The 20,117-nt window shown below is 38.3% G+C and overlaps 1 protein-coding gene across 1 annotated transcript in view; it reads left to right on the forward strand.

The window, feature by feature from the left end:
• Positions 1-20,117, forward strand: part of itpr2 (inositol 1,4,5-trisphosphate receptor, type 2) — an 89,820-nt gene that overhangs the window by 42,182 nt on the left and 27,521 nt on the right. Inside the window, exons 36-40 of the mRNA XM_084408564.1 lie at positions 9-151; positions 1,888-1,996; positions 16,768-16,870; positions 16,964-17,151; positions 17,234-17,414. Coding sequence (XP_084264690.1) covers positions 9-151; positions 1,888-1,996; positions 16,768-16,870; positions 16,964-17,151; positions 17,234-17,414 — 724 coding nt within the window. The remainder of the gene's footprint in view (positions 1-8; positions 152-1,887; positions 1,997-16,767; positions 16,871-16,963; positions 17,152-17,233; positions 17,415-20,117) is intronic.

Consider the following 20,117-nt stretch of genomic DNA (forward strand, 5'->3'; position numbering starts at 1 on the left):
TGTTTCAGGGAGTCGTTGCATATCTGGAGGAGCAGTTTAGTCCACGGGTACAAGCAGAGTTCTCTGTATTAGTAGATGTGCTGCACAGCCCAGAGATGCTGTTTCCAGAGTCTGCTCAGCTCCGCAGTGAAGATGGAGCCTTCATGTCGAAGTGAGACACACACCCACTTTAAACAAATTAAAGCTGTGCGTCATCCACAATGAATATATTAAACAGGTCCAGTGACAGTGTTAAAAATAGCCGTAGGTATAGGTATGACATAATAGATCCATGGGAATTTCTGCTATATTTCCAAACATTATATCAGGAACATCCTAAACAATTGATTTTTGTTGTTGTATGTTTTGCCTGTAAAAATGGGATTAAGTATTGAAGTAGAATTGAAAACATTTTATGTTCGTATAAATGTGTCAGACCTGCTTCTGCTGTGAATGGTATACCAGCGACATCATATATAAGCTATAAAATGTATTTGTTGTGAATGTGCCTGGGGTTCTGAGTGCCTTATATAAGCAATTATCTGTGTCTGAGCAAGATATACCTCTAAAATCACAGTAGGTCTGTGTTTGAGGTGCGCTTATATATGTCTAAGACATAAAACATATTTCCTGTTTACTGATTTTTTTTTTGGGGCCCATTTCATTCATTGAAATTACGTGACTTATGGAAATTTGTTGTGCAAAAACAATTTTAGTACTTGAATGCAGTCCCTGATAATATATGATAGCATAGGTAGGTTTCTTCAAGCATCTTGGAGACGTTGCAGCAGTTCTTGTTTTTTTCTGTTTCTTCAAGTAATCACAGACTGGATAAGATCTTTGTGTGGAGCACCGGCTGTTGTCAGACTCTTTGTGCACACAGAACTCTCACCGGATTATTACAATTAATGGCAAAAGGAATGGTTGAAAATGAAACTGATATTTACTACTGACATACTACAGCAAAAGATATAAATAACTGGCTTAAAATTATTTTTTTTAAGACTTTAGCACAGTACTGTATGTTCACTTTTAATGTTATCATTATCGGCCCGATAAGAAAATTAAGCCGATAAATAATGGATTATTTCCGTCAGCTATACACTTCAGTTGTGCACTGTTCATCATGATGGTTTAGAATTGCTTGAAATATGACTGAAATGACTACAAAGAGGAAAATACAGTTAAGTGCAATGTGCTGTCATATAGGCTTGTAACGCGTTGTGTTAGGAGGGAAACAAAATAAGGATAGCTTGCAGCTGAAGTATTAGGCCAGACAGACTCACCGAGGCGATTCACTCGCACTTTATTGGCAAATCAAACTCGTGCAACTGTCTGCCACACGCTCCACCTTCCACAGCGCCACTCAATAAAACAAAATCGACACAGAAATTACCCACATACATGGGTTTTTTTCGAGGCGCACGGCACATACAATACCATACAGTTCAACGGAGCGCGCAGCTCTTAAAGGGGCCACACTTATTTCCACTCGTTACAGGCTACTTAAAATTATAATGAGAATATTATATATAATTGTGTGCTTGGGACATGGCTTTTAATGGTGAGACTTTTGTTTTTGTAGTTCAGCTTTCAGCTTTCAAATATAAAGAATTATCGGTATCGGGCAAAATGTTCATATCCGCGCATCCCTATATGCGCCTAAAGGGTTAATAGTTTTTCCTCAAATCTGGCTTGCAAATCAATTGATTTTATTGACAGATATCAAATATGTGGATTGATTTACACTATGTTAACTACTCTTCAAAAGTATGGGGTCAGTAAGATTTCATGTTCAACAATAATGCATTAAATTGATCAAAAATATGAAAGACTACATTGACTTGTACATTGGCCAGTTTGGTATTCCTGATTTATTGTTAAATATGATACTACATTTTCTCGCAGGCTTATCAAACACACCAAGAAACTGATGGAGAAAGAGGAGAAGTTGTGCATTAAGATCCTGCAGACTCTTCGAGAGATGCTGGATAGGAAGGAGACACTCGAGGAGAAGGTAAGTGTGATGAGAACATTTCCATAACCTAATTTCAGCCTTTTTTTCTTCCCTCTTTTACTTAATGAATGAATAAGTTATCTTAGTCTTGAACCAAAATTACGACTCATCTTGTTCACAGAGTGTATAAAATGCACACTGTCAGTCAAAAGTTTGGAATAATTATGAAGGTTTTTTGAAAGAAGTCTCTTATGCTCACCAAGGCATTTATTTGATGAAAAATACAGTAAAATTGGGAAATATCATTACAATTTAAAATAACTCGTTTTGATTTTGATACATTTGAAAATGTAATTTATTCCTGTGATGGCAAAGCTGAATTTTCAGCAGTCTTCAGTGTCACATGATCCTTCATAAATAATTCTAATAATAATTCTAATGTTGATTTGCTGCTCAAGAAAGTTCATAAAAATAAAAAAATTAAAAAGTTTGTTCAGCAACGCGGGAAAGACATTTAGAATAGACTTCTTTCAAAAACATTAAAAACACATGAAAAAACGTTTGACTAATAGTGTAGAAATGGGTTGCTAATGCAACCTTACACTAACAAGTAGTGGATCAGCTCGGGTTGTGTAGCACACATCAAATATGCACCTGCCATCTGTGATGTCATAATGCCCCTAGGGATTGTTGATGCCATACCAACAACCACCAGAAGAGGGCGCTAGTGCCAAAACCAAGAACTGTGAACCTGATGACCCTTCCCCAGAGCACGAGAGAGTGTGCGTGTGTGCGCATATGCGGGCAAGTGAAGCGCAGCTCTCGGTCCTCTGCAGTGTCGTTGGCATCTGTGGCAGAGTGAATGCTGGGAGTCCTAAAGCTCCAGACAGTTAATCAGCATTCAGCGGAGAAAGAGTCCCGCGCTGTTACATAAGCAAAGGCACATGAGGACACACTCATAGTGTTGGAGCAGGTAGCCGAATCACCCAGCACCACAAATCAATACTGCAGAGAGCTGACTACAGCCTTGCACATGGGGATAGAGAGAGCCAGAGAAAAATAAGGAAGACGACAGAATAAAGGACAGGAAAAGCAGATTTATTCCCAGCTGTTGCATCATTAACATTATAACATCATAGTCATTATGACATCACAGTTAGTTGTGGAATGTCTTTAATGTAACATTTCAGCTGATTCAACTTTGTTTCATTATGTTTCATAAACTGAACTAAATCCGCATTGAACTGACTTGAGCTGAATAATGGTTTCTTTTGAGCTGTTTTATTGAAGAATTGAATTCTGTTATTTTCCTGGTTGTCAGTGTAAAGCTGCTTTGAAACAATCTGTATTGTATAAAGCACTATATAGATAAAGGTGACTTGACTTAACATACACGACTTGTCAAGTTAAGTCAACTTTATTTGTATAGCGCATTATACAGATTGTTTCAATGTAATAAATAGCTAAATAACATTGTCAATGATGCAAATTTCATTAAATATGAGATCAATTCAAACTGTGCTGTAAAGCAGCTTCAAAAATACAATAGTATCATTATTCAGCTCAAGTCAGTTCTGTGTTAGTTCAGTTCAATAACTGTGAAAAGTTCATTAATTATGAAACAAGTTCAGTTCAGCCATAAGCAGCTCTACAGAAGACAATAGTGTCGTTATTCAGCTGGAGTTAGTTCAATGTTGCCTCAGTTCTAGGCCGCATTTCCCAAAAGTATTGTAAGCTAAGAGAACATTGGTGAGCTTTTGTGAAACAGCCCAGGTCAGTAGTTGATGTTGCAAATATTTGTCAATTCTGAAACACATTCGTTGCCATAAAGCAGCTCTACAGAAGACAACAGTGCCTTCAACCAGCTCAATTCAGAACTTGTGACAAGTTTGAAAGCAACTCATATTTGTTCCATCTCTCCACCACTGAAGCGATAGTGTGCATAATTCCACGTCAGTATGTGTTTGTTTATTTTGGAGCGCTCGTTCTCCACGGGGTTGAGCTGTTTTGTCGTGTTCTTCCCGCCCTGAGAGTGGTGCTGCAGTTTCACGCAGGCATGCTCGGCACAGACCGCCGGCTCCCCGGGGAGAGAGAGAGTAGGAGGGTGAGCTAGGGGAAAGAAGAAGGGAGGGAGCGAGCATGTGAGAAGCCATGTGAGGGAAGAGAAAAAGCGTGGCGCAGCAGCAGGCGGAGGGATTGGAGAGGTGCGGTGTCTGCTGAGTCCATGAGGCGACAGAGTGGGGGGTGTTTACGTAACCGGCCTGCAGTGTCTGAGCCAAACTCACGTGGCTCATCATGTTCTCGCTCTTGCTCACTCGCTCGGTCTCTCCCTTCATTTACCACTTGTTTATCTCAGTGTTTTTCTCTAAGCCTTTGTTTTTTGGTTGAATTTTGCTTGTATTAGCTAGAAGCCATTCTCTTTTTATCTCTTTCTATCACTCTCACCAATGACTTAGTGGTTTGGTTGCTGAGCAGCAGGTCATGACTCATGAACATAATTGGCCTTTCTCTCTCTCTCTCTCTCTCTCTCTCTCTCTCTCTCTCTCTCTCTCTCTCTCTCTCTCTCTCTCTCTCTCTCTCTCTCTCTCTCTCTCTGAGGTGAACGTGAGCATGTGGCAGCACACAATGTTCAGAATGTCAAGCAGGTGCTGTTGTTTTCTGCTGTTGTTTTAGATATGTGGTAATGGCCAAACGGTCAAAGCAGAGAAGGCTGACAACAAAGCTTCAAATCGCAGTGTGTCTATACTGTTTTTGACACTATAGAAGGATTGTGTGTAGTTGCGTTCAGACTTGTGGTTCCAGAGAGAGGGCAAATCTTTTTTTGATTGAATATTTCAATATTTTATTTTTTTTTTTCTCGTACACGTAATCAAAAACGTTAACTTGCACTTCCCTCACAATGATAATTAAAACTAGGATAGGCAGTGTTTTTCATAAACACTGTTGATACCAATCAATATTAGAAGTCGTCTAAATATAAAAACAATTATGTATATCTTCTGCGGAAGTATTAGGGCAAAGAAATGTTGTCCAATCATTACGTTCGGTCCGAATGCAATGATAGGATGTCCAACCTGCTTGTTAACATATATTTCCATACCTTCGCTCACACAGACATCACACATCATCATCATTCCATGAGGACACGCAGTCACAGAGTGCTTCAAACAAACAGCTTTTACAGTTCCTCCTGAACCAAAACAACAAGCTTATGTTGCATTCACGCTATGTCATAATTGCCATAATTAGGTGATGGCAACCCGCGACATTCTACTCAGAGCTGTTCACATCCTTGGACTCAGATTTATGTTTTTTGGCAACACTATCAACGCCGTCTATCGTGACGTTTTGCAGACTCAGCTCTGAATATGAGTTGCACTTTTTGGTGTTCAAACAAGAAAGTTCTCAAAACAAAGACTGGGATGTACTGTACTATGTTCGTGGGCAGGTTGTGTTCTAACATAGTCAGTTACGTCAATGAAGTCGAGTCACCTTTATTTATATAGCGCTTTTTACAATACAGATTGTATCAAAGCAGCTTCACATTGATAACATGAAAATAATACAACAAAGTTTGTTTCTAGAAGAAAATGGCATCATCGTCCACACATAATAAGGCAGATCAATAATATTGTTGAATATTAAATGTCCCCAACTAAGCAAGCCAAAAGCCAAGGCAATGAAAACACAGGTCTGTTCATAAATCCCTCTGGACGAAGTCGAGCACGAGTACCAGGACGATTTCCATGGAAAAGGCGGTAATAGAGGCACCACACAGGGTTCATGTTTTTGCAGACATTGATAAATGTGTGAGTGTTCGTGGCTCAGTGTACATGTAAAAACCCCTCTGTAAGACATCCAGGCCAGTTATATTCTTTAGCGCATACTTTTCCCTCTTTTCCAAGACTTTGTGTCCAGCTCTTTTTACAAAACATTAACCGGGGCCTGTTCTGGAGTGTGTTTGTATAGAGTAATACCTCGCGTCTCACGAGTCAGGCGTGCCCTTGAAGTAAACTCTCTCATGCCAGTATTTGGTGACTAACTTTGTGTGTGTGTGTGTACAGGTCTCTCCTGTTTGTTGACAAAGGAAAGAAAAGCCCTGTTACATAACAGACTATGCCTCTCTCTCTCTCTCTCTCATATCCTGCTGGATCTCTCTCCAGCCAAGTTTCACACTACCGCCCGGAGGCAAAGCAGCTTTTCAGATTACCAACCTCACACGGTTAAACCCCTCACACACATGCAGATGCACACACTCACACACCACTGAACTGGGGGTGGGACACGTACATGCTCTAAAACGCAGCTCATACACTAGCTCAGTGCTAGCAGGTCTCCCTGATGACTGCAATGAAATACGACTGTTTCAGCCCACACACAAATCCCACCAGAGCATTCAGAGCTCTTAGACCAAAGCCTACACAGACACACACACACGTTTAACCCCAGGGTCTCACCAATGCCATATGCCAGCAGACCTGTTCTCACAGTTCTTACAGTGAAATAAAGCAGGATGTGGCGTTCCTGCTGCTACAGTTGGCATTTAAAATCTATGTGAAACGTGTTCGCAACACATTTAACTTCTGTACTGGGACCTACAGTTGGGGACATTAAAGATTGAGACCATATTGAAAGTCTGGAATTCAAAATTTGGAAATAAGCAAACTGTTTTTGAAAAATGTAGAATAAAGAAACTTTGATAACACTTTAGTTTAGGGTCCAATTTTCACCATAAACTATTCTCACTATAAACAATTACTAGTAACAACATTAACTTAATCAGTGTAGAGTTCTCAACGGGTCGGGTCGGCCCGACAAACCCGACGAGACCCGCGGGTTCGGGCCGGGTTCGGGTCGAAAATATAATCAAATGACTCGGGTCGGGTCGGACCTCGGGCTTAATCTTTTCCGCTCAGTAAAACAAAACAAAACAAAAAACATTTATTAATCATCGCTGCTGTTCACCGTAAAGAAAGTCTGGCTGCTGCGTAACGTGCATCATGGAGAGGGGCGGGGGCAGACCTGCGTGCGCGGCTGCGCGCCTTTATAGCCTGGAGAAGAAGATGGAGTTGGTGAGAAGTAAACTTGCCGCAGGTGAATTCACCGTCGCTACTACAGCCTATTTATATATTTAAAGTTTATTGTTTCAGTTGTTTGTATTGTTAAAAGGCGTGAACATTAAAGGTTGATTTGAATTCCCATCTGCTGGTCATGATAATACGTGTATGAGAGAAAAAAAAAAATCCGACGCAACGTCGGGCCGCGGGCCGGGTTCGGGCAGATAATTCATGTTTATGTGTCGGGTTACATCGGGTCCGGGCTTTAAAAGCCACGGGCCGGGTCGGGTCGGGTTGTCATTTTCAGGCCCGTTGAGAACTCTAAATCAGTGCAAGTTTACATTTTATTTGATACTTGATCTAAATTAATTTAAATAAACTAAAAGGAAAAAAACTAAACTAAAATAAATGTAAAAAATGTCTAGCTTACAGCGGAAACCCACCAGTAGGTGGCGTAAAGTCACATCACATTGAGTCCTTGGGCCCTGTCTTACACCCGGCGCAATGCAGCGTCAAGCGCGACGCAAGTGTTTTTTCTAGTTTCAGTCCGACGCGGTTATCATTTTCACGTCCTGCGCCACGTTGTTTAAATAGCCAATGCATTTGCGCCCATTTGTGCACCCATGGGTGTGTTGGTCTGAAAACGAGGTGTGTTCTGGCGCATTGCTATTTTGAGGCAACAGAAATAGACTGCGCAATATTTTTTTTGTTATTTAATGAGCGCGTTAGTAATGTGCGCCTATCGGCGGGTTCACAACGGGCGTACACACTTCTTATTAAACACACAGGGCACAGCAGCACACAAACATGCCAAATATTCAAAATAAAAGGATTACAATGTAAAAGATTATTATTGTATACATGGATATGGTGGAATCCGGCTTGTCCCGTAGATGGTTGCACTTTTACCTCGTCCCCGTCGTTAAACTAGCAAAAGTGGATTCGGACACGCCCTAAGTGAACTTGCGCCCTGCGCTTTTGACCATGCGCTTAGATCGTTAAAATAGGGCCCACTGAATCATTCATTCAAATCAATTCATTCAGGAACGTTGATTCATTCAGGAACGAAACGTGGTGCTCGGAGACGCGCAACGTGATGTGGCTTTTTTGGAACTATTTTCTTTGAAGGAACAAAAACAGACTACTGTGTTACTTAATACTAATTGTTTGTTGAACTTTTCTATAATCTCAATATCACATTTGCAATAAATTCAGGGATATATCAGCACTCCTGCTGTTGCTTAACTATTGTTATATGTAAAAACCAGGAACTGATTATTGGGGCATTTTTTGCCCTTATAACTTGAATTTTGGGGACGTTTTTGTTCATTTTGATGCCATTTTTGCCCCCATTTAATTTCAGACCCTGGTGTGTGTCAATCCAGATCCAAGAGAAATCAAACCATACAATCCCGTTTCGAGAAAGAAAACAGTGTAAAATTAAAACAATTTAATAAGAGGAAAGGTTTGTAGCACACTTACAATTTAAAGTAAAATTCATTACTGAAGGTATACTGATTTAAAAATGACTGATTTCTTTATAAATATTGCGTTGTGTTTATAAACCTGTGAAAATAGTTGCTGTGCCCTTGGCCAAATTAGAAGAGATCAACAAGCATTCTTTTAGCAGTTATCAAGCTAACGTTATCGATCAAATCCGTGCCAATTAAATTAGATCTGGAAAACGGGATTCACATACTATTCATTAACACACACAGCGATACCTCTTTTTAGCTGCAATGTCGTATCGTCGGACTGCAAGTCGAGGATACCAAGGCGAAATGTGGAAGGCTCGTGCCCCAGTTAAAAGGGTCTAGCAATGCCCCTGCCTTAATTCTACCAAATACCTAAACTTAACGACTACCTTACTAACTATTAATTAATAAGCAGTAATTTGGAGTTTATTGAGGCAAAAGCCGTAGTTAATAGTTAGTCAATAGTAAGAACTGGACCCTAAATTAAAGTGTGACAATGAGTAAGAAATTACATTTTCTATTCAACTTTTCACTTACATTTAATCAGAAAAGTTATTTAATTAGAAAAATACTAAGAATTTGAACTAGTGTTCTTCTCCCATATTTTTATATTCAGAGCAGAGTGTCTCTTTAATATATTAACTCTCGTTGAAAAATTTTCAATCTGTTTGCAAGTTTGTGTTCTGTATTCATGAGGATGGTGTTTTTTTCCCTTCCCACCCCATTTAAATAAGTCATCAAGCATGGTGCATGAGGTGTGTGGTCGCCATGGAAATAAGCCAGTACATGCTGTACAGCTCCTTTTCCTTTAAGAGTCAGAAAAACACACCTATAGATGATCCACAGGGGGTTGCAGCAGCAGTGAGCTTCAGTGAAAGGACTAACTTTAGGAGCAGCATGTACTCAGCAGCTTACAGTAGATCTGGTTCTTTATTGATATGTATCTGTGTTAGTTTGTGCTGCATAGTCAAAAAACACCATTGGAAGACACCGTAGTTGTTACTCATGGGAATATATTTTTTAATAAAACCGTCTTGGTTTTGAAGAATTGGAAATAATTACCTGTGGAATTTGCTTAGGACATAATGTCTGAACCTACTGGCCATACCACCATTATTATTTACTTACAGGACATTAACTGATTACTTATCAGACTACATATATAGGCTGCATTTATTTGATTGGAAATATAGTAAAATATTCTGATTTAAAATAACTATTTTCTGTTTTTGTACATTTTAAATGGTAATTTATCCCTGTGATGCAAAGCTGAATTTCCAGCATCATTACTCCAGTTTTCAGTGTCAAATGATCCTTCAGAAATCATTTCTGCTCAAGTTATATTTCTTATTTTTATCAATGTTAATTTCTTTTGCTACCATGATACATTTTTTTCAGGATTTTTGATAAATAGAAAGTTCTAAAGAAAAGCATTTTTTGAAACAGAAATCTTTTGTAACATCATAAATGTCTTTACTGTCACTTTAGATCAACTGAATGCAGTCTTGCTAATGAAATCTGTAAGTTTTAAAGGTCATCTGTTTGTTATCCAACTTTTGTGAATTAATGTAAATTAGAAATGAAAATATTTTTTTTTAAACTTAATTTTAAAGGGGTTCAATCTTTATTTAGGGATTCACACCCTAGTAAAGTGTTTCAGTAGTTTGTGCTCATTTGATACCCAAAACAAATTGATATCTCCATCCTACATGCTTTTATAACTACCTCAATGGAAGGCTGTGCAACAGATGTTATTAATGTTGGCAGTTTGTCAGTCCTTTGCTTATAAATTTGAAGTGGATTCATCATGCAGATTAATTGTGCATGAGACTAAGCATCTGTGAATGTGTACGGAGTACTGTTTGTGTAACATGCCGTGTTAATGTGTGTAAATGCTCACTTTGGTGGGTTCCGAAGGTTCGGGTGTGTCCGAAAACAAGGCCCAAGCTTCCACGGGTCAGGCGCTGACGGCATACAGTGCATCTCACAAACACGTCCTGTGCCCCTAATGATGTTAGCCGATCACATGCCCCACTTCCGAATGACACCAGGGTCGGTCATCTTCAGGAATGGTTGTTTACGTCCCGGCTGTTTGTCTTGGCCCTGCCTGCAAATCAACAATCTCTCCAATTGCTCTCACATGCAAGACTAATTTGTTTTGCTCCTAGTGGCACTGTTTATGAGGAGAGCCACATTGAACACTGCTGCCACTGAGAGCGGGTCATAAGAGACGTCTGGACCAATCGCTGAGGGTCAGGCCACTAGCCTGGGCGGATTTTTACAGGAACCCTGAGTTAAGAGTCTTCACTGTGAGAAGATTAAATGCAATGGGAGATTTGATATTAGAGAGTAGCGTTGGGTTTTATGGCCAGAACCAAAGCCACTGTAGCTTATGATGAAGATGCAGCAAGATCTTGAAATGTTCTTTCAAAAAAACAATTGAACGGATCTTTCAGATCAGTTTTGTGAACCAGATAAACTCTTTCAAAGAAAAGATACGGCTCAGAAGAATGATTCATTCCACTCGAATGAACAGAGCTATTAAGTGCATGAGTCATGTGGATCACTTTCATATAAGGGTCAGAAATGTACTTTTCCATTAAGGGGCAGCATTTGCTTCCTGGAATTGATTTCCTAGGGCATTTTTTACCTTTATACCTTTTTAATGTTTCTGTGTCGTCTTTTATGTCAGATACTTAAATTTAACAATCCTTCAGTCAATTAGAATACTATAAACTATAAAAAAATCAAGGCTTCACATTGGTTATTTTAGTAGCGTGAAAAAAGAAATGTGTTTAAACTGGGGATAAATTAAATACAGAGAGTGAGCAAATATTGTTCCTCATTACTAAAGCGGTCCATCTAATTCGAGTTATACATTCTCGCCGAAACTCATGTTACAATCACTGTATCTGGACTTTGTTGTTTATGATGAGAGAATTCAACCAGTGAGCATGTCCACTGAACAGCGGTGACTCTGATTGGCCTTTGCATTCATAAGCCCGACAGTAACAAGTGTGCACAATGATGCAACAACTTAAAAAAGGAAATCTGATGCAAGGTGAACAGATCTAAATGTAATTCTGCAGTCGACACTCTTCATCCATTTTCACATTTTACTTAAATCGCGACAATTGTAATAGATTTAGTTTAACTGCTCTGTAAAAAGTGAACAGTTGGATCAACTTAAAAAAAATTACTTCAATTGGTAACACCTAAAGAAATTAAGTTTTCTCAACTTAAATTATCACATTTTATCGTGAAAACGTGATAATTTAAGTTGAGAAAACTTAATTTCTTTAGGTGTTACCAATTTAAGTAATTTTTTTAAGTTGATCCAACTGTTCACTTTTTACAGTGTTATTTATTTTTTTACCCCCTTATTTTGAATTTGGGGGGCTTTTTGTTCATTTTAGTGGCATTTTTGTCTCAAGCCCTTTCATTTCCGAGCTTACTTTCATGTGCTTTTGCATCTTGAAAGCTTTCAAGCTTCGAAAAGGACATTCTTTCCCACTTCCCCGGTTTCTGTTATACCAGTTCTCAACTCTGAAAAGATGTAGCCATGGTGTTCATGTCTAGACTGCCCGATGAGATTTTAGGTGTATGGATTTTTCTCTCTCACTCTTTCTCTTCCATAAATCTGTTCCACCCAAAGCCATAGTCCTCCTTCCGCCCTTAGATGAGAGTGCAAGGTTTCAGTCTATTAACTTTACAGTGCCAATGAAGTTTTCTGAAGGCCTTTTGTTTACAGAACTGTTTTAATGGTTAAAACATAAAAGGACTTCCTTGGCTTAAATTAGTAGGGAATTTTTGGTTGTAATACACCTCACCTGTCACAGACTTTATTATAACTTTAGTACCCTCTAAAAATGTTATAATATTATTCTTAAACAGCAAGTTAGGCTGCTTTTATTTGATCAAAAAATTTAGTAAAAAATATGTGAAATATTATTACAGTTTAAAACAGTTTTCTATTTGAATATAGTATTTGAATATATTTTTAAATTTGTACATTTTCTAAATTTACTCCAGTCTTCAGTGTCAAATGACCCTTCAGAAATCATTCAAATATGCTGATTTAGTGCTCAAGACACATTTCTAATTTATTGTCAATGTTGAAAATGGTTGTCCATATACAAAATTGTGTGTGTGTATAATATATATATATATTTTTTTTTAAATGTGCACGGGCACATTTATTTATTTAATTATTTATTTATTTATTATTTTGTTATCATTATTTTTTACTGTATACTGTGTGTGTGCGTGTTTATTTTTTTTCCTCTCTAATTTTTTTTAACAAAACTTAAAACTTGTAAAAGAAAGTGTGGCAGCTGTAAGTTTAGAGCAGAGCTCCATGTGTTGTAATGGGACTGGGAGGTGAAATGACTCAGGGTGTGCTGTGAGGCCTAAGACAGAACCTGATGAGACCAGCAGCACAGAGCACCCCTCCCTTTCTCTCTCTCTCTCTCTCTCTCTCTCTCTCTCTCTCCATCCGAAGTTCGCAGTTACCTGCAAGACAGCAGCGGAGGGCTTTCTTTTTTCTTTTTTTGCTTGCTGAAGCATCCCAGGCTTAGCCAGGCCAGCCGCAGTGTGGCGTGCCCGTGCACATTTTAAAAAAAGTCAGCCTGTCTGTTTCTTCCTCCCCACTGTTTTATCTATCCCTCCATCTTTCCCTCAGCCTCCTTCTCTCTCTCTTTCTTTCTCTATCTCCTATGTGCCTTTTTTCTTGCTCTCGCAGTCTCTCTCTCTCTTTTGTTCTCACTTCACCTGCGCGGGTTTTTTTTTTTTTTTTTTTTACATGCAGCAGCAGACGGATGAGTCAGGCTGGCACCGCTACCTTCATCTCTCACGTTCCTCCTCTGTCTTCCTATCAAGTCCTCTGCAGAAGTGCAAGAAAGACTGCAGCATCAGGAGACACTAAACTCCCCCCATTACAGCTGATTTTGTTGGAAAGAAAGCAGCTTCTAGGAAAGCATGTCCAATTACAGTTAACAGGAGCAGGACATGACACGAAGAGGCCCCGAATATAGACATATATGGTTAATTACGGCTTATGTCTGAAACCTAAAGGGATGATTCACCCAGGAATTTTGTCATTGTTTACTGTCACATTGTTATCCTCACATCGCTCCAAACCTGTATGACTTTGTTTCCTCTGTGGAACACAAAATAAGATATTGTGAGAAATGTCTCACCAAAGTCAGTTGTCACCAAAACTGTTTGGTTACCAACATTATTTTGTGTTCTGCAGAAGAAAGTAAGTTTGAAACCAACATATGGGGTGAATAAATGATGACAGAACTATTTCTTAAAGTGTGTGTGTGTGTGTCTTCACAAGGGAAATGGATTAATAAACATACTAAATGATGTTTTCTTGAAAATGTAAAAATGCAGAACGTTTTCTGTGTTTGGTAGGGTTAGTGTTAGGGGATAGAATATACAGTTCGGACAGTATAAAAATCATTACGCCTGTGGAGAGTCCCCACAAAGATAGCGAAACCGTATGTGTGTGTGTGTGACGGTTTGTCCAGACTGTTGAAGCAGACACAGTCTGTGCTGACTGCTGATGGGTGTTTACTGAGAGTGGGAACAGCAACAACACGTGCTTGTCAGAGCGAGAGAGAAAAGTGTCTTCTCTCTGTGGCAGTTTGTCAGTCTTGTGTCAGCACATGCATGGCCACACAGCCACCCTGGGTTTCATTATCCTCCTGTGCAACAGTGTAGAAGGGCAAATTGAGTAAAATGTCATGACTTGTCTGCTACGTTACTTGTTTCTTGGTGCCCCACAGGGGATTCAACAACCATGATTTGCTGATAGCTAGTCGGTTGCAGGTGGTTTTTGTGGGAGGGACATTGTCATTCTGGGATTTAAATCTACAAAATGTGTAGAATTTGTTCACACTATTTTTAGTAGATTATCCCGAAAAGTGAAATACTGTTAGCCTGGAAATCCAGACCTAAATCTAAAAGATTAATGGTCTGGCGTCGACTAATGAAAATCGCCCAGCTCGAGGGGCGGCACCAAGCGTGCATTTGAAAATCTCACTGCACGCAATTGGATGACACTACGACCAATCACAACAATAAACCCCAGCTACCAGCGGAGCTAACCTTATTAGACATTCTCTGATTATACTCTTACCGTATCCGGTCGGCGAAACAGCAAAAACGTCCTTCTTGCAAAGGAACGATTCGAGCGGCGTCTTCTGTTCCTGTTTTAGATAAAAAGCCAAGTCTAACTCGATCATTGTAGCGGCCAAAGCCGTTTCAAACAACTGGTGAGCAACTATTTTAACAACTGTTAAAATAAACAACTATCATTTATTTTATTTCCTTTCTGAAATGTCATGTCAATTATGAATTTCTGGTGTAATGAAAGTGGTCATCTTTGATATTTCATACTACTTTCATACAATTGATATTTGAGCCACTCCTACAAGCTGTCGAATGAACAGGACGAACTGAGAGTCACACCTGTTGATAAATACGGTTGTCAATCGTAATTAAACTGTGACCACGTGAACAGTTTTTCTCTCTCCAAACACAAAAACACAGAAAAATAGCTGCAACCATTCCCAAGATGTATAAAAGCAAGAGAATGAGACAGGCAGGAAGGATACAAAGAAAATAAATAGCATTCAGTCAGGAGACAAAGGAAGGGAGAGACAATCACTATACCATCCCGCTCCTTCCGCCGTGTCTTCCTCGTGATCTCTCAGCAAGCCACCACCAGGTGTTACATAACTCTCTCTCTCTCTCACTCTCTCGCTGTGTTGATCTGTCTATCTCTCTCGCTTGCTCTTGGTCTCTATGCCAGCCACTCTCCCCCCCCACCCTCTGTCTTTTTCACACGTTCAGTTTCTCTCCCACTGGGAAACAGATTTTCAAGGCAGCCGTCTGCTCTCTACCTTCAGCACTCGCTGTCTACCCTCTGCCTCCCTGAGGTTTCGCTACACTTCTGGCATAATTACAGCAATTACTACAGTTTATACTAGTTATGTAAAAGTTCTCCCATGTGAGTGTGTGTTTTTATCCAACACGGTTGGGAGGAAAACACGTGAAAGTGTGAAGGGAATCAAAACGGACAGGAAATGAAGCACTCCCTCTTTCACTCAACTGAGTTTACTATGAATATTTGCAGTAGTTTTTTTTTGTTTTTTTAATAAATATACTTAAAGGAATGTCCAGGGTTCAGTACAGATTAAGATCCATTTAGTTCTATTTCTGTAAGTCTCTTATGCTTATGTATTTATTTGATCAAAAATACAGTAAAACCATTTTTCTGTTTGGATAACATTTTAAATATAATATATTCATGCATTTTCCGCATCATTACTACAGTTTTAGGTGTCACATGATCCTTCAGAGAGCATTCTAATAGGCTGATTTGGTGCTCAACATTTCTTATTATTAGTAAGAAATAATTGACATGTTGAATTATTAAAAAATCAGGCACTCCTCGGGTGGGCAGTATTTTCTAATAATTCAACAGACCAGTCGATTATTTCGCTTATTCTACGGTTACACTACACCTCAAGACATTGAAACGCATAACCCTAATTTCTTAATTTCTTCTGGGCATCTAATCCCACACCTCCGTTGCTAAATCCAAAATGTCATTTTAGAGCTAGTAAGGGAAGCTTCAGCCACTGATAGCAGACTAATAGTTATTAATGCAATTATTAGAGAGAGAGAGAGAGAGAGAGAGAGAGATTTAGCTTGTGAATTACCTGAATCTATGTTAAATCTCAGCAAAATAATTTGGTGATGTGAAAGGAGCATGCAATGCGGTCAAGACCTGCCTGGACCAACTTTAGCCGTGCATTTCCCTGAAAATAATAGTGCGCACCAGTTGGGTTCCGGAAGTAAAAACCCCAATCATTTTTGCCATAGGCAAAATTTATTTTAAACGGTAACTTATAAACCTTTAAAGACAGACCTACTGTGAGCTACGAGGTTGTTAATCCATGGTATTTGCTTATGCTTATGCCGAAGCCGTCAAGCCTGCATTATTTCAGCTTATTTTTAAAATAATAGTGTTTAACAGTTGAATTCCTGGTTAAAAACTACATTACCCATGATGCTGGACAGAAATTTACACCAGAGAGTCGAAAAGCAACACACTCCAAAATAGCTCTTTAGAACAGTTCTGTTCTTTAAACAATATCATATTATTTAACTATAAAAAAAGTAATAGAATGATACATCTGTCTATCTGTATATGGGGTTTCTTGAACATTTAGAATATGCCATATTTTGAGGATGACTCAACTGCCTTTCTCTGTTGTTTCCTCAGGGTACCACACTGAGGAAGAGTCTCCTTACACACTACTTTGGCAACCAGCGGCCCCACACCAAAGCCCTGGATTACAGCGGTGGGAGCAGTTCTTCATCTGGAGGTCTGGGACAAAGATGACCATTAGAAGAAACACTGTCCGCTCACCATATACATCCTGACTCAACAGTGTTTCTGTGTGTACATGTGTGTATAGGTGGCTCTCCTGGGCAGGACTCTGATAAGCCAGGCACTAGCGTAGCAGACATCCAGTGTGCGCTGGACAACGTGGGAGCGTCCGAGCTGGTCATCGACCTCATCGTCAGCACTAAGAATGACCGTATATTTGAGGAAAGCATTCTGCTGGGCATTGCACTGCTGAGAGGAGGGAATACACAGATTCAGGTATATAAAGGTGATGTTACACATTCACAACATGCCATCCACAAGATCCAGATGATGTCATTTCCTTCATGTCTCCCTGCAGAACTCTTTCTTCCATCAACTGCACAAGCAGAAGAAGTCTGAGAAGTTCTTCAAGGTCTTCTATGACCGGATGGAGCAGGCTCAGAAAGAGATCCGCTCTAGTGTGTCAGTCAACATGTTTGAGCTCAGCTGCAGGAAGAGAGAAGAGGAAGGAGAAGGCTCTGGAATCAGATATAAGAAAGGTGTACTTCCACTTTCTTTCATTAGAAAAATGTTTTTTTAAGACCACGGAAGGTGAATATGATGAAAAGTATGAAATGTTGGGTCATATTTCACCCCAAAATTAACAGAACAGTATAATAATATTTTACTTTAAGGAAATCAAGGAAGTTATTTATTTATACATTTATTTCTTTATTTTCTTATTATATATTTTTTTCTTCTTTTTTTTTCTTCTATTTTCATTTTGAGATTGATTCGGGAATGTTTCTTTGTATGTTTTCAGAAGTTCATGCTTCATACTGAAATACTGTAAATGAGTTCAGAGATAATTCAGTAGATCTAAAGATTTGCCATGGATAACAGATTTATTTATTTCAATACAAGGTTGATAAATGGTCTGAATGAAAATTCTGGATGCTCTTGGCTGAAAACTGAAAATGCTTTTTAAAAAGGATTAATTTTTTATTTTAAATTAGCTTTTTTGTATAAGTGTATTAATATTATACTTTATAATGATACTGAATTTAAAAAATACAAGCTAATACAATAAAATAACCACACTTTTGTTGAAAGTAACACTATAATTGGACAGAATATATATTAATATTAAATATCAATGTATTATTCTATATTTGGTTCTATGCAACAGAATCAGATTTAACAGATTTATTTTTTTTACCAATTATTCAAATAATATAAAGTCCTACAAAGCTTTTATTATCAGAGCATGTGAGCAGATCAGTGAACGAGAGGCTAACGTCGTTTTCCCAGTGTTTCCCAGCATGGCTATACCACACCATCTTACAGCATATTAGGGCTATTGCAGTCAGAAACAAGTATAGACCTACTACTTCATAGAAATTTCATGTTGGCGCATTGTTTGAGCAGTCGTTGCTTTTCCAATGAGAATGAGCGGTACATGGGTGGGCCGTAAGCAACTGAGCTTTGCACATGCATAGAGCGGAATATCGAGCAGAGCGTCACAACTCGCAGTGACAACGGCTAGAGCGAGAGTGAAACTTGAGCACTGAACACTGAGGGGCGGGGAGGCATATATTTTCGGCCGTTTTTCAAAATGTCATTTTCAGTTTTAGTCTCTTGCTGAAAATAGAGATGTGTCCTAATTGCAGTGTTCTGCTTTATCATGTTTAGACCTAAAAAGAATGACCTAGACTCTCTAAATGATGTGCTATGTCTGAACTAGAAGTATGTCATTGGTCCTGTGAAAAGCCTGTTTATCACAAACAAGTGTGCCTTAATGCAAAGCTAACCATGTGATTGCAGTTCAGGCCTGAGGCAGCGTAAATGAAGGGATAGTCAGGCATATGAATAGTATCTGTCCCCATTTCAACTGCTGTGCTCCATATCCTGTCACATGAGGTCATGTGAGGGGTAGCTGGCACTTTATCAAAGGCCTGCTGTTAAAAAGCAGGGTTTTATTTAACACTTCTCATCGAGAGAGGAAAGATATCAAATTCGCCTAGTCGAACGGGGTAGTGCACAAGACATGATTGTTTGATAAGGAGAAATGTTGTTGACAGTTACATGGCAATTAAGTTTTGAATAATAATATTCAAATGTGCCTTAATATGTATCCAAAAACAACAAAAAATATCTATTCCTTTCAAAAGGAGTCCCTACGACTTAGTATGGATGACTTTGAATTGGTATATCAATTATCTAGCATGCTGAAGAGAACTCAATCAGTATATCCTGCAAGAATTTGTCATTTATTGAAGATATAAATACATTGTTGGCTATTTCTTGCCACTATAGACATTAAGGGGGGCTAAGTCTATCAATATCGGGTTTTCAGTTATCAAGTTTAACATTTCACATTTGCATGTAAAGTTTTTACGTTTAAGGATTTGCACTTAGTTTTGGGACTTAAAATTCATTGTTATGCACTAGGTCAACAAGAGACTTGTCATTGAGTGAATCAATCACTAAGTCAGTTCCTCAACCGATTTGTTTAAACACTGATTCACTCATGATTGAGTGATTCATTTGCTTAAGCAAATCATTCAGTAGTACTGATTCATCAGATTGTGTCTGGTTTTATTTGAAAATATTTGTTATAGCTTGTAATATTGTCTCTGAGTTTAAGTTGTTAAATATTCTATAACAACCTGATTGAACTATAATATAAAAGTAATACCAATAAATATCAACCTGTGGCTTTATGCTTATGACCGAATGACAGCTCTTGATTGTGTGATATATTGCTTGATGTTGTGATATTAATAAATATATTTTATCAAAAGTACTTCCAGGTACAGTACCTAGTATGGATGACAGATTTTGAATTTGAATTGACCTTTGAATAATGTTTTGCAAATGTTCTTTAATATTACATCCCATTCAATGTTGTTATAGTTAACTAAAAAAGATTAAAAATTAAAAATAATTTTCAGTTATTGAAATACAGCTGAAATAAAATATAAATATTTAATGAAATACTTAACTTAAACTTGAAATGTTTCCTTGGCTAATAACTGAAACTAAATAATCTGCAACAATTAATAAAAAAATACAACTAAAACAAATATAAATGAAAGCTAAATAGAAATATATTTGTAAAAAATACCTAAAAGTAATATAACTGATAAAAAATCACTTAAATTTAGTTAAAAAACTTAAACAAAAAAAATTAAATATAAAAATAAAAGCTAATTCAAGATATTGATGAATACTAAATAAAACTGATTACGTAACAATTTAAT

Source organism: Rutilus rutilus (genome assembly GCF_951802725.1).
Source record: "Rutilus rutilus genome assembly, chromosome: 5".
Classification (NCBI taxonomy): Eukaryota; Metazoa; Chordata; class Actinopteri; order Cypriniformes; family Leuciscidae; genus Rutilus; species Rutilus rutilus.